This window comes from Dermacentor albipictus, chromosome 4 (genome assembly GCF_038994185.2).
Source record: "Dermacentor albipictus isolate Rhodes 1998 colony chromosome 4, USDA_Dalb.pri_finalv2, whole genome shotgun sequence".
NCBI classification, from domain to species: domain Eukaryota; kingdom Metazoa; phylum Arthropoda; class Arachnida; order Ixodida; family Ixodidae; genus Dermacentor; species Dermacentor albipictus.
Genome location: NC_091824.1, coordinates 24,518,029 through 24,530,946, shown reverse-complemented (window position 1 = coordinate 24,530,946; position 12,918 = coordinate 24,518,029). Strand labels below are relative to the sequence as shown.

The following is a 12,918-nucleotide window of genomic DNA, read 5'->3' as shown; positions in this document are numbered from 1 at the left end:
TAAATGGTAAAGGAAAAGAACTAGGAAGCTTACGAGCAAGTACATAACTGGTATGGTAATATGGCAACAAAAAACGACAAGCACAAAGTCAGAGGAAAAGACTATCTCATGGGTGGCAGCAGTGGAAAAGAAACCTGTTATGAATAACTACTTAAAAGGAAAAAAAAAAACGAGAGCAGAAAAGAAACAACTTTTTCAAGCGAGATCAGGATGCCTTTTCATGCACTCTTATAAAGCGAGATACAAAGAAGTAGCATGCGCTTGCAGCAGTAAAGCTAGGGAAACGATAGAGCATGTTTTATTGAAATCTGAAGATATCTGCCTGGTGATCGATTTAGGCTCTTCTGGCCTCCTTGAAGCCCTTGGGTTCAGCAAGAGCACGGGAAAAGTAAACATGTCTGTATAGTAGAGATTAGTAAGAGGCGATTGGAGGTTTTGTGGAAGATGGGGAGACAACAATGGGAGGCACAAGTTCCCAATAGGGGTTCAGAAAGCTTGGGGATGAGAATTCTTCATTTTTGTCTATTTGTTAAGATAAGTAGGACGTTAGGCACAATAATACCAAGAGCTTGGTGGTGCAGCCGAACGCCCCATTCCAGAGGGGATGCTCATAGCATCCATCCATCCATGCAATACTTTGCTTCACTTTACCTAGATGGTGGCACCATCCCTATCAAGAGGGACCATATTTTACGCGTTCGTGCTGATGTCAAATCCGTTACAGGTGGACCCCGGCATAACACTTTCGGTTTAAACATTTTTTTGCCTCTTCGTTGGGGTTTCCTGTTCGCGCTCGTTTTCTCGCTGGATATATACATATATGTATGGACCAATTGGGTCACTGCTGTCCGGCCTAGTAGACACCTTTGGATACTGGGCACATGCCTGAACTGACAGCTTCAGCACTGGGTGTTTGCAACAGGAAATGTGCCCATTTTAGAGCATATCTCTTAGACTCTTTCCTGCAGCTTGCTTAGGAGTCCCTTGTAACCAAGCAAATGAATACAGTGAAGGATAAAACAGAAAGCGGCGATAGCGAAGGGAGTATGAGGAGGAACGTGGAGGAGGGCGTAACGGGTATCATTTGGATATTGCTTCGGTTTTGTAAGTTGAGCTTTTTTGTCGGTTCTGTGTACAGGACCCCTGATGCAGACGTTTCAGTTCTTGAATAGTTACCATAATTTTTCAAGGAAAAACCGTGCACGACACACTCATGCAATGATATGGGGCAACCTAAACCTGCCAAAAATTGATTGGGAGATACTATGTTCCATACCTTCATGTCGAAATTCTGGTCTTTTGCTTGACATTCCTTTGCATATGATTTAAAGCAGATTGTGCGCGACCCGACTCATATTGCATCGGGTGAATCCTTCATTCTTGACCTTGTGTTTATTACAGATGCCATTGAGAGGCTTGGTTTTTCCATGGACATTGTACCAGGAATTTCTGACCACGAATCAGTGCTCTTTTAAAGTAACATGGCGCGGTCTCTTGCCTATGTATTAAGTAAACCATTTCTTGACTTTAGCAGTGCCCTCAGCGAAAGTACTTCAGATTTATTAGAGCAAGAATATGACGAATTTGTTGGAAGGCAAACGGCTGGCCTCATGAGTGTTAATGACTTAAGGCTGCACTTTAAATCTACTGTACACGAATGTATTGCAAGATATGTGCTGCAAAAGTTAAGAAAAATCAATCGCAGTAGTCCCTCGATTACATGTGAGCTGCTGCAGCTTAAACGTTGCATCAAGCGCCTAGGTACCTCAAGATTGAAAGCAAGCCACATTCCATTGCAGTTCCTCCATAGCGAACTGTATGGGAAAATGAAACAATCTAAGTATAACTTTCTGCATGTCAAAATGCATAACTTTCTTGCATCTGACCCTTCAAAATTTTGGAGACACTGGACACAAAAGAAGGACCTAGTTAGGAAAATTCGATCAAATCAAAGTGAAATTAATGATCCTTATTGCATTGCATCAGCTTTCAACGATTACTTTTCTTCAGTGTTTTCAATGGACAGTAGGCAAGGTGCTGAATTTCAGTCACCTTGCCTTAAATTGCCAGACCTATCGATATCCGTTGAAGAGGTTTTTGCCGCCCTACTTAATTAAGACAAAAAGAAGTCTCTAGGACCAGACGGTATACCTAATATGTTTCTCATACGATATGCAGAATGGTGGGCTAAATACTTTGTGATAATTTATAACGAAAGGCTTTTGAATTCTGAAGTTCCTACTGACTGGAAGGCTGCAAAGAATAACCCAATTCACAAATCCGGCGATAAACTCTGTATAAGTAACTATAGTCCAGTTTCACTACTATGTACTTCGAGTAAGGTTATGGAACATTTCATCTTCAAGCACTTGAGCTTTTTCATAGAAAGTAGCAACTTTTTTTTCCAGTAACCAACATGAGTTCCGGGGCGGTCTGTCAACTGTAACCCAACTTATTCACACATCTAATGATTTTTTTTCATGCTTAAATCAGGGTGTGCAAATAGATGCAATATTCTTTGATTTCACAAAACCCTTTGATTATGTTTCACATAGTAAACTGATGTTAAAACTCCAGCATCTGCTACAAAATCACCACCTTGTTCCATGGTTTGATTCCAACGTTTCTGAACAGCACGAACATGTCCAAATATCTGGTTCCAGTTCACAACCTGCTCCAGTTCTCTCGGGGGTCCCTCAGGGCTCCGTGCTTGGTCCCCTACTCTTCCCGATTTACATAGATGACTTGCTTTTCGATCCCCAGTACGTTGACATTTTTTTTCGCAAACGACTGCATTGTATATCTAGCTATACAAAGCGCGGAGGATCACTGTATTCGCAACTTTCACTTATGGTGGCGCCGTCGTGCGGCGGCGGCCGGAAGCAATCGAAAGATTATACTCGCCGCTGGCTGCCGCCCGTTCGGCTAGCGTATTGGTGTTGAGTACTCCTTTCCTTCACTTTTGGTTGATGTTTTAACGCGTTCAAAGCTCCCATGGGATCCTGAAGGACAATTAACATGTTCAGAATGAGCAAACATAGGTGTAACCGTATTTGCTGCGTGCCGCAATGGGTGCCGAGCGGTAGTTATGCGGTAGGTGATGTGAGCCTTCACTCATTCCCACCGGCTGCGTCCATGAGGAAGAAATTGATTATTAAGCTGCGGATTGGCAAAGCTGTCACAGAAGCTATGAAGGTTTGCAGCGCGCACTTCATGCCGGAGGACTTTTTTGGAATACGACAGATGAGTGACGATTCCGAGCACTTGAAATCGCGAATAGACGCACCTCCATAAAGATGCAGGCAGAGCTCTACATTACGTGCAGGGAAAGAAATAATGCGCAATCTTAACTCAAATGTGTTGTATGATGATTGATGCTTGCATTCTTGCCACACATGCCTTTGCGGCTACGTTGGAGCGCAACCATTCTCCGTGAAGCCTTGTACCTGCTTCAAAATTTCTTGTTCTCGTTCATGCATTCGTGCTCTACAACGCCGGCTTCACATTCCACCATTTTCGAACAGAAAGATGAGTTTCTCATTTGTGCATCGAAGCAAAGTGACGCAGGCGTAGAGGGACCTGGAATTCGTACATCGTCTGCGACTTCGATGCGCAGCTGCAACGTGTGCACAGGCGCGCATGACTGCACTCGTAAGGTAACAAATCTTAGTCCAACAAACGTTAAACTACTGTGCAGTGTTCGCGTAGCGAACCCTGAGCTGATCTGCGCGTATATTATTTTATAAAGATAACTGGAAGAATGAAGCGAGCATTGCCGCGGACCGGTAAATATGGGCTATGTATCGCTTGATCTGCCTATAGGCAAGACGCGGTAGGACTCGCGCAGGCTGTAAAACTACCGCAAGACTGTAGCTTGAACAGCACGCATAAAGCGCAATAACTAAATTACAAGGGTGAGCGGTTATCGTATATATAGCTCGCAAAAGCCGTCAGATATGGTTTTTTGTTTACTTCTCGTGTTAAACATCCAGCTTTGTGAACACAGCCAGGGATAACTAGACAAGAAATTTTCGCACATAAAACGCTGCTTTAGGGCTGCTTTTCCCGCCGTCGATGTAATTGACTTCGGTCACGCGACACCAGGAAGGTTTTTTTTCTCGACACGGCGGCTTATTCAAGCGGTCTAAGTAAGAGCTTGCAGAGAGCACCGTATAAAAGTTCATGGTACCCGTTCAAAGAGGTCAGATTAATAGAATAACAAATAGAAAGCATGGTCACTTCTCTTAATAACATCGTCGCGGAGTTTGTATGCAAAGTCCTTCAACAGTCACGGACGTCGACGTGCATACTTTTATGCCGCAGTACACAAGATGACCAGCATTTAGGACTTCCTCGCCTTCAAACAGGCTTCGAATCCTGCGTTCTGCTCGCCCAATATGAGCCATTACGCAGGCTAACGACAGCGGGCGAGTAAATTGAAGAGACATTTCAACATGACGACGCGAAACAACACGTCACTGAGCAAGACGACCGCAGCACTGCACCGACTGCTCTAGTTCTTAATCTCTCAGACAGCCATGTTGGATTTAAGGTGGCGCCCCCTATAGGCCGTGAAAGTTGCGAATACTGAGCGACTACCTATCAGAGGTTTCAAATTGGTGTCAGGCCTGGCAAACAACTTTAAATACATCTAAGTGTTCTAAAATGACCATAACGCACAGGAAGTGCTTCCTTAATTACACATACAAAATTGATGGCGCAGCTATTAGTCCTGTAAATGAATACAAATACTTGGGGGTTGTATTTGACAGTAGCCTAACTTGGAGCTCGCATATCGGGCACATAGTCTCAAACGCATCCACCAGGCTTCAGCTGAATCGTCTGATGCACTGCCCAAGTAAAACACAGCTAACAGCCTACACAACACCAATATGCCCGTTGCTGGAATATGCTGGCGTTGTTCGGGATTCGTGAACCCAAGTAGACATAAACTGTATTCAGGGAGTGCAGAGGAAAGCTCTTCGATTTATTTTCAATGCATATGGAAGAAACGTTTCTGTCACTAACCTACTGAGGCGATCAGAACTTCAAGCTCTTCAATCCCGCCGCAGGTTGCACCGCTAAAAAATGCTGCATAATGTCATAAATAATGAAACAAAGTGAATTTTGAGGCCTGCAATGAATAAAACACAGCACGGCCAACACGCAACAAACATAACTCGACAATCGTAGCTCCGCAGTGCCAAACAAAAGCTTACCAGTTTTTTTTCCCAAAACGATATCTGAATGGAATGGGCTCCCATGTAACATAGTCAGCTCGACAAATCAAGTCTTCCCTATCCGCTGTCATGTCTTTCCTATAAACTTAGTACGCCTATGTTCATTTTTGTGCTTTTGTCTTTTATAGATGCAGTGTCCGTTTTTGTATCAGTGTTTGCTACTACAGTAAAAGCTCGTTAATTCGAACCGCAAGGGGAAGCCGCTTCAGTTCGAATTAACGAAAGTTCGAACTAACGAAAGTGAAGGAGAGCAACAGTACACTGCAATTTGGAAGCAGTATAGGCATGTCAGAAATTTGGCGTGTCAGAAAGTGATCAAGTCGAAGCGCTGGGTCCGACAGTGCCACACCACCGATGTCCACCAAAACGAATGTTAGCCGAGGCTTAACATCATCACAATGAATCGCGACGGCCGATACCTCCTAAGCTGAAAACAGAGGTGCACAGCTGATGAAGACTGCCGAGACAAAGACGCTGAACATGTGAAGGTGGCGAAGGCCCTGATTCATTGGTTCTTGATTGCAAGCGCAGCTGCGACGTACTTGATTCGCTGTGTTTTGGCGCTTGCCGTGCCATCTCCGCACAACATTAGCAGCTGTGCAAGATTTGCAAAGCCTCCGAGATTCGCAACGGGCTAGAAGTCTCGGAGGTTACGTAGAACGGAGAGGCGGCAGCCGCCGCTTCCTTCTGGCTGACCCCGCGTCGGTTAGATTTTTTTCCGATTTTGCCTTCTCTCGCCGTTCTCTCCGTTTCGGAGGCAATACAGCCTTGTGTGTAGGCAGTAGGCGCGTTTCTCTGGCCATGTGCCAGGCGAGCGTAGTTCGAATTATCCGTGAGGGAACCTTCTCGCGTTCGAATTAACGAACTTTTTCATACATAGACTTCTGTGGAGCTTGGCCGGACCAAATCGTACAGTTCGCATTATCCATAAATTCGAATTATTGAAGTTCGAATTAACGAGCTTTCACTGTATTATGTTTGCCTTGCTGCATCGTGACACCCACCAAACTGATTGCTTTTCTCTTTACAAATGCAGTGTTCGCTTTTGTATTAGTGTTTGCCTGATTTGCTGCATCTTGATACCCACCAAAGGGACTGTACCACTCCCGCCTTGGCTACCAAATGGCGGCTGGCAGTGTTGAATAAATAAATAATAACCATGAGACGAAAAGCGGAGGACAAGGCTATGGCGAAAGTGTGAGAAGAAAGAAATTATGCAGATCCCACTCACTATGTGAATCGATGTAAGCAAAGCTTTCTGTGCTGTTTGCTTTGATTGATAATAATGAGCAGGGGTGTTGATGGCAAATGTTAAATTTCTTAAATGTTTTGTCCAACACCAGAGTGGTGAGTTGATGTTAAATGTTACCTTTCGTGCATCACTGCTGTTTGTCTGCATAGTACACAGAACACAAAGCGAGAGGTGTTTGCTTGAGGCATTGTTCTGCACCATATTTCATAACCTCTGAGTGAGTTGATCATTGTCATCGCCTCACATGGCACATCACATCGTGGCAGAAGCATTAAACTTGAATTGGATTATGGGGCTGTACGTGCCAAAACCACAATTGGATTATGAGGCAGGCTGTAGTGGCGCACTCTAGATTAATTTTGGCACCGTGGTGTTCTTTAATGTGTCTCTAAATCAAAGTGTGCTAACGTTTTGTATTTCGCCTCTGTCAAAATGCGACTGTCTCAGTGAAATCCGCAACGTCGAGCCATCACCGTAAAGCACACGCAGCAGGCACAGAAGTGTTGATTTTGTGTGCGACCACTTCAGTTGTTTTGACTAGACCCTGCAGTGCACTTTAATTAATGCGGCTCTGCTTCTGCACGCCCTGCGTAAGTTGTCCGCTAGGCATATTTGCACAGTTTTATTTTTCAGAAATAGCAGAAACGCACCATACTGTACCTTGAACTTACGTTTATCCAGCATTTCCTTGCCTTCTCACGTCGCCTTTTCCCTATCCCCCCCTTTGTATTTGTATGGGAACTGCGAGCAGCGAAGAGTGGCAAGGCTGTTATTCACTTGTTTCACGACTACGTTGCTTCTACCCATTCTCTGCCACCTCTCATCCCTCCTCTCTTCCAATCTATCTAGCTTCCCACTGGACTTGCACGTTGGTAGAAAGGTAAGCGCTTATGGGGGGGTCACGGATAACTACAGCTGTCAAGAGGCTAATGTGGTGACGACAGACCCGGGAGCACCAGAGGACATTGTGCACATTCGATGCAGTGCAGTCCAAACCAGTTCCTTGCATCTCTTTTCTTCTCTGCGATGCTCCTTCTACGTATATACACGCCGTGGACACTCCCTCCTCCCCCCCCCCCCCTATACGGTGTGCGATGCGGTGTGCCTGACAGAAGCAGCCACACAGCAGCAGCAGCAGTGGGAAAGTCAAAGGAAAAGGCAAAGAAAGATTTGCGTTAAAGCATAGTGCCATGCAAGACAGGCTCTGTGGCAATGATGGCTGTGAGATGGTGCCAGAGTAGTGTGCGTAGTCTGTTCACCAATGATGTCACCGACACCATATATGGAAACAAAGCGCTGCATGAGTGGAGGTTTGTCTACAGTGGCTGCTGTGAATTGTGTCCACATGTCACTCCTGTGCTGCCTCTTGCAATCTCCTGATTAGCGAGGCAGTTGCACCGTGCTTTGCTCCATTTGCAATGTGCCGCATGAAACAGATTGTTTGTGCCAGCCAATATATAGCGAAATGAAAGCATATATGGAGCTGCGCTCAAATTTCGCATTAAGCAGTATCGTAATTGGTGGTGAATTTTTAGTTAACCCCCAGATTGGGCTTGCCACTGCGGCACCGGGAGTGTAGATAATAGACGCCCTAAATGTATTTAGATATGTCTTTTACTTCTCTACGCATACGCTTCTCGTCAACATTCTTCCCTTGACAAGCACCATACATTGCCTTCATGCTCATGTCGCGTACAGCGAACAGCTGCAGGTGACAAGGCATTGCTTTTGTCATCCGCTGCTGCTGCTGCCTTGTTAACTCAAACCAGCTTCGCCTCCTTTAAATCCCAAAATTGCGTTGGATCTGAGTTTTTTTAGGCTGCTATATTGCGACCTAACTCAGTTTGCTGGCCATTCTGGTGATGAAATTGTAGGCATTTGTGGGACTTGCACCATGAGTCTCCCAATCTCGGGAAGCTGAAAGTGTGCAAAGAAATATTGCAGAATGCCGGATATCTCAACACTGGAGGTACTTATAAACACAGCAGAAGTTCACTAAAAACTGGAGGTCTGAAGTGATGAGCAGTGGTTGGACAATGTATGTTGCTGGAGCGAACATTTCAACAAGGAAATTTGTCAGGGCAGCAACCGTGACAAAGACAAGTCCTTTTGTAGAAACGTTGACTCCAGCAACATTCCTTATTCTACTACTGTTCACCACAGGGGCATTCCTGTAATTTGCCGGTGAAATTGTTGCATTTGAAGGCCTATAGCACTACGAGAAATACTGTGCTGTTGAAGACTCTTCAAGAATTTTGACCAACTGGTAATATTTTGGCAAATGAACTTATCACCCCCCGTAGCGCAATCTGTTATGTCAACAGTCATCTGATTGGTCAATTGGTGGACAGTATTCTACGTTTCAAATGTGGATCTGCACCATCTTGAGTCGGCTCTGTGTCACTGACTCTTATAATCAGACGATGTTGAAGACAACTAGTGCATTACTACAAAGGGCAGCTGATAAAGGCCACAGTGTATGTCAACAGTTTCCAATACACTATACAATGTCATTTGCGATGAAACTGCCAACAAAGCTGCCTGTGTGAAGCTCATTAAGACAAGTGCATTAGCATTCTTGCCCATACCATCATATGTTAGCAAACTGGGATTAAACGGATTTCTTTCTTGCTCTTACTTGCAAGAGACACATGCATGAAACTGCAGCTCTTAGCTGGCCTGACTCAACATGAATAAATTTTGTTGTCTTGTCTGTGAGCAGGTCTTGCTTTCACAAATGCCTGTCCATTCATGATTGGAATGGGGGAGAGCACCAGTTATAATATGAGTCATGAGAATTATTTTGAAGGCCACCAATAGGTCATCTGACTTACACTTCAGTAACACAAGCATACTATATAGAGCTTTTGGAGGAACATTAGTTCAAGGGGTATGTGTCAATGCCACAAGGTCCTCTTCTGAAGATGTCCTTTCCTGAAGCTTTTAGCAGAAGCCAAAATGTGTCCTAAAATGCAAAAGTGATGAAGGATGAAATAAACTCGCGACGCGCATAAAAGAAATGAGGACAGTTCGATGCATAGCAGCCAATAACCAAATTGCACACAGCCCCTATGTTGCGTTGATGTTGCTGCTGGTGACGAGCCTTGCCGGCGCTGTTGTACTGGCGTGTTCATGATTCAGATTGCGAGTGTGATGAAATTGTTTAGTGCTTAGAAACTTCTATAATGCAGTGAAATTTGTTTTTAACTGCTAAAAATTGAACTTCCGTGTTCATACAGAATTTTGTTTTGGTTTGTCGGATGGCCTCTAGGCTTGAGATTTCAAAGAACAAACGCAGACTCCCTTGACTCGAAGCTCCCTTCAGCTAGGCCTCCTCTGACGCACCCTGTGGCAGCACGCATCCTCCCTTGAAGCAAACATTGTTTGATTCTAGGGACATCGAAAGTGCCTCTGTGACTTGGGTATTAGCCTCTGTCTTAGTTTGGGACAATAAATCACATTGTGCACACTCCTTTTTAGGCTCATAATAATCTCGTAATGCAGCTTAAGGCAGTTTGCAGTACTGAAGCTCATTTTGTTAAACTTGTAACGACCATGCAGTTCTACATCAATGAAAATTACAGCAACCTTTTCACGGCTATGACGTTATGGTGCTATGAGGAGTGCTGCTAAGCAAGGCTGCAGGTTTGATCTGAGCCCTGACAGTTGTGTTTTAATGGTGGTGAAATGCAAGAATGCTCGTGTACTTAGATTCAGGTGTGCGTTAAAGAACCCCAGGTGGTCAAAATTACCCAAAAATACCCCCCATGACATGCCTCATAATCACATTATGGTTTCTTGCACATGAAAGTTCAAAAATAATAAATTTAGCTTTTTACCCTTATTTCTGACCATGGAGAGTACATTTGTACCAAAAAAAGAAATACAATAAAGTAATAATTGAGAAAAAGCCTTATTGCTGTAGTAATTAGTACTCATTTTGCTTAACTATGGACAACTGAAAACTCACTTCAGCCCACTGAAAATGCTGCTATAAGCTATGCTATCAATTTCCTATGCTGAAGCCAGAAATATGAGGCATTAAAGTGTGTGTAGCACATGCAATATGTCGGGCACCACAAGGTTAACATAGACAGTACATAGTGTTGAGCATTTTCACTACGTTTTTGTTCCATCCTTTTGACAGCATCGCATCTCACATGTAACTGGTACCTCTGTTCACTGTTTTTCAGTCTCGTTAAAAATTCTGACTACAAGATTATCTACCGTCGCTACGCCACTCTGTTCATAGTATTCTGTGCTGACTCCAGCGAGAGTGAGCTGGGCATCTTGGATTTGATTCAGGTATGTAGTTTCAGCGTTTCATGAGTCTATGCTCGGCCTTTCGACATGCTTGAAGCTGCTGCCTTTTGTTGCGCCCTAAAGAAAATTGGCATGAGAAGGCACATCTCATCCCTGAGGAGATTTCAAGAGGTTGTCCTCCAAAATTAGATTGTGTTCACTCAGGCCAATTGGCACATAGCTTATTAGATTGTGTTCACCCAGGCCAGTTGGCACATAGCTTATTTTGAAGCAGCAGCAGCAGCACCAAGGTGTGACATGAAGGGCAGAAAGCAGGCAACCAAGCGCTGAGCTAACATTGTATATCTCTCTCCTGGATTGTGTTGCTAGGCACAAGTTTGATGAAACATTAGCATGGTCCTGTCTTTCTCATTGCATGGGCGTTTGCATAAACGGAGCAGACAAGGAATAAAGCAATGGCCATTAGCCAAGTGCTTCATTACGTCTGCCTCTTGCCCTCTGCATCCTCTCTTCACGCTGTTTACAGGTGGTGTCATGGGCACCTACAGAACACATAGCCATGCCTTGAGGCCATGACACCATGATGGAAGTGTACCAACTAACCTGATTTCAATTCTTGCATGGGGTGTCCATGGTGCACCAAGTGCCTTCCAGCTGCCTTGTGCTATGTAAGACTGTGGTGCGCACATAATGAAAAGGTTGCAAAACAAACACAGAAGTGCCTGTGGAGCTGCAACTTTGCATAATCATAGCAGTACAACATGTTGGGCATCCATGTATGACTATGTATGTTTAGTCAAGGGCTCTCCCAACTACATAATGCTTTACCGAAGTGCTGAATGTGTGGAGATTTCTCATGGCCTCAAAGATTGTGACACGTGGCACACTGTCGTCTGCACAACGCGTGAAGCATCGCAATCTGGGAGGTCATGGCTGTAACATCGTCCCTTTCTGTCGGTGAAATAGAACATGTCGTTGGCCAGCTGGAATGCATTGTACTATATGAACATCAGTTGTTTCACATCACATTTTTGGTGTCAAAGTTGGAAATGAGCATTAGTGAGGCCCAGAACCGCATTGCCAAGGATACGATAGCCCAGACACATGATCAGAGAGTAAGACAAAGGAACACTTTTCTACTGTTCCTACATCTGTAAAACTAACGCTACAACACCATAGTTCACTCAAACTGGATTATGCATCTGCCATTTGAGATACCAATCAAGCATCACTAACCCTTACACTTGAAACAATTAAAAATAGGCTTGGCTTGCTCTATGGCTTTTCTCGCGACGTCGAGCTGATCGCTTTATTTTATATAACTCCCACTATTCCAGTGCATCATTTTGCTAGAATAGCAGCTTGGGCTTGTGGGTTTTCCATCCTGGCGTTAACAGCGCAAAATGTAGAAAGGACACGAGACTGCGCCGCAGAATGCAGACGCTGTGAAGTGCTGAAAAAACACAATGACCACCTGGTTCGGGAGGTTATTGAAGCAGCCGAGATTGCCAGACTTCTTGAGCAGTGTGTTGGCATGCAGTCCTTTTGGTAACCAAAAAATAACTTGAGCTTTTGCAAGGGCAATCATTATCTTGAGTGCGAAAAAGTGTGTTTCACATGACATGCAATGACATGTTGGTGACACGTGTGGGCAAATCTATAAGAAGCCGCATATCGTTCAAATAAACGTTGAAAGTCAGTGCTTGCGGTGTTGTCTTCTCGTCTTATGTCCCTTCTACGTTTTGCGCTGTTCGCACCAGGCAGTGTAACATGTATGAAAATAAAAACCTGGATCTCCCAGATCTTTCATTACACTGCAAATATGCTCGCCTTTGCCTGTTCCATGAGGTTTATCACTCCAAGCATGGGCTGAAGAAACAACTTATCACCCCACCTTTCTGTGTTTCATCCCAATCTGACCACAGAAATAAAGTTGCCGTAATATCCTGCCAAAGGAACAGGTACCATGTTTCTTTTTTACCCTGCACAAGTGTCAACTGGAACCACCTTCCTGCATCCATCATTCACATCACAGATACATCTTCATTCGAGACAGCAGTCTAACATGCTATCGCTTAAAAGTTTTCCTTTATATTATTCTCTGCATATATTTTGCTTTGTTACCACTCCTTTCTGTAGTGCTTTCGGGCCTTTAAAGCATCT

General features: G+C 44.3%; 1 protein-coding gene across 2 annotated transcripts in view; it reads left to right on the top strand.

The window, feature by feature from the left end:
- Window positions 1-12,918, top strand: part of LOC135919228 (AP-3 complex subunit sigma-2-like) — a 52,000-nt gene that overhangs the window by 1,533 nt on the left and 37,549 nt on the right. For both annotated transcript variants that reach the window (XM_065452932.2, XM_065452931.2), the window contains exon 3: window positions 10,686-10,797. In XM_065452932.2, the coding sequence (XP_065309004.1) occupies window positions 10,686-10,797 (112 nt within the window). The remainder of the gene's footprint in view (window positions 1-10,685; window positions 10,798-12,918) is intronic.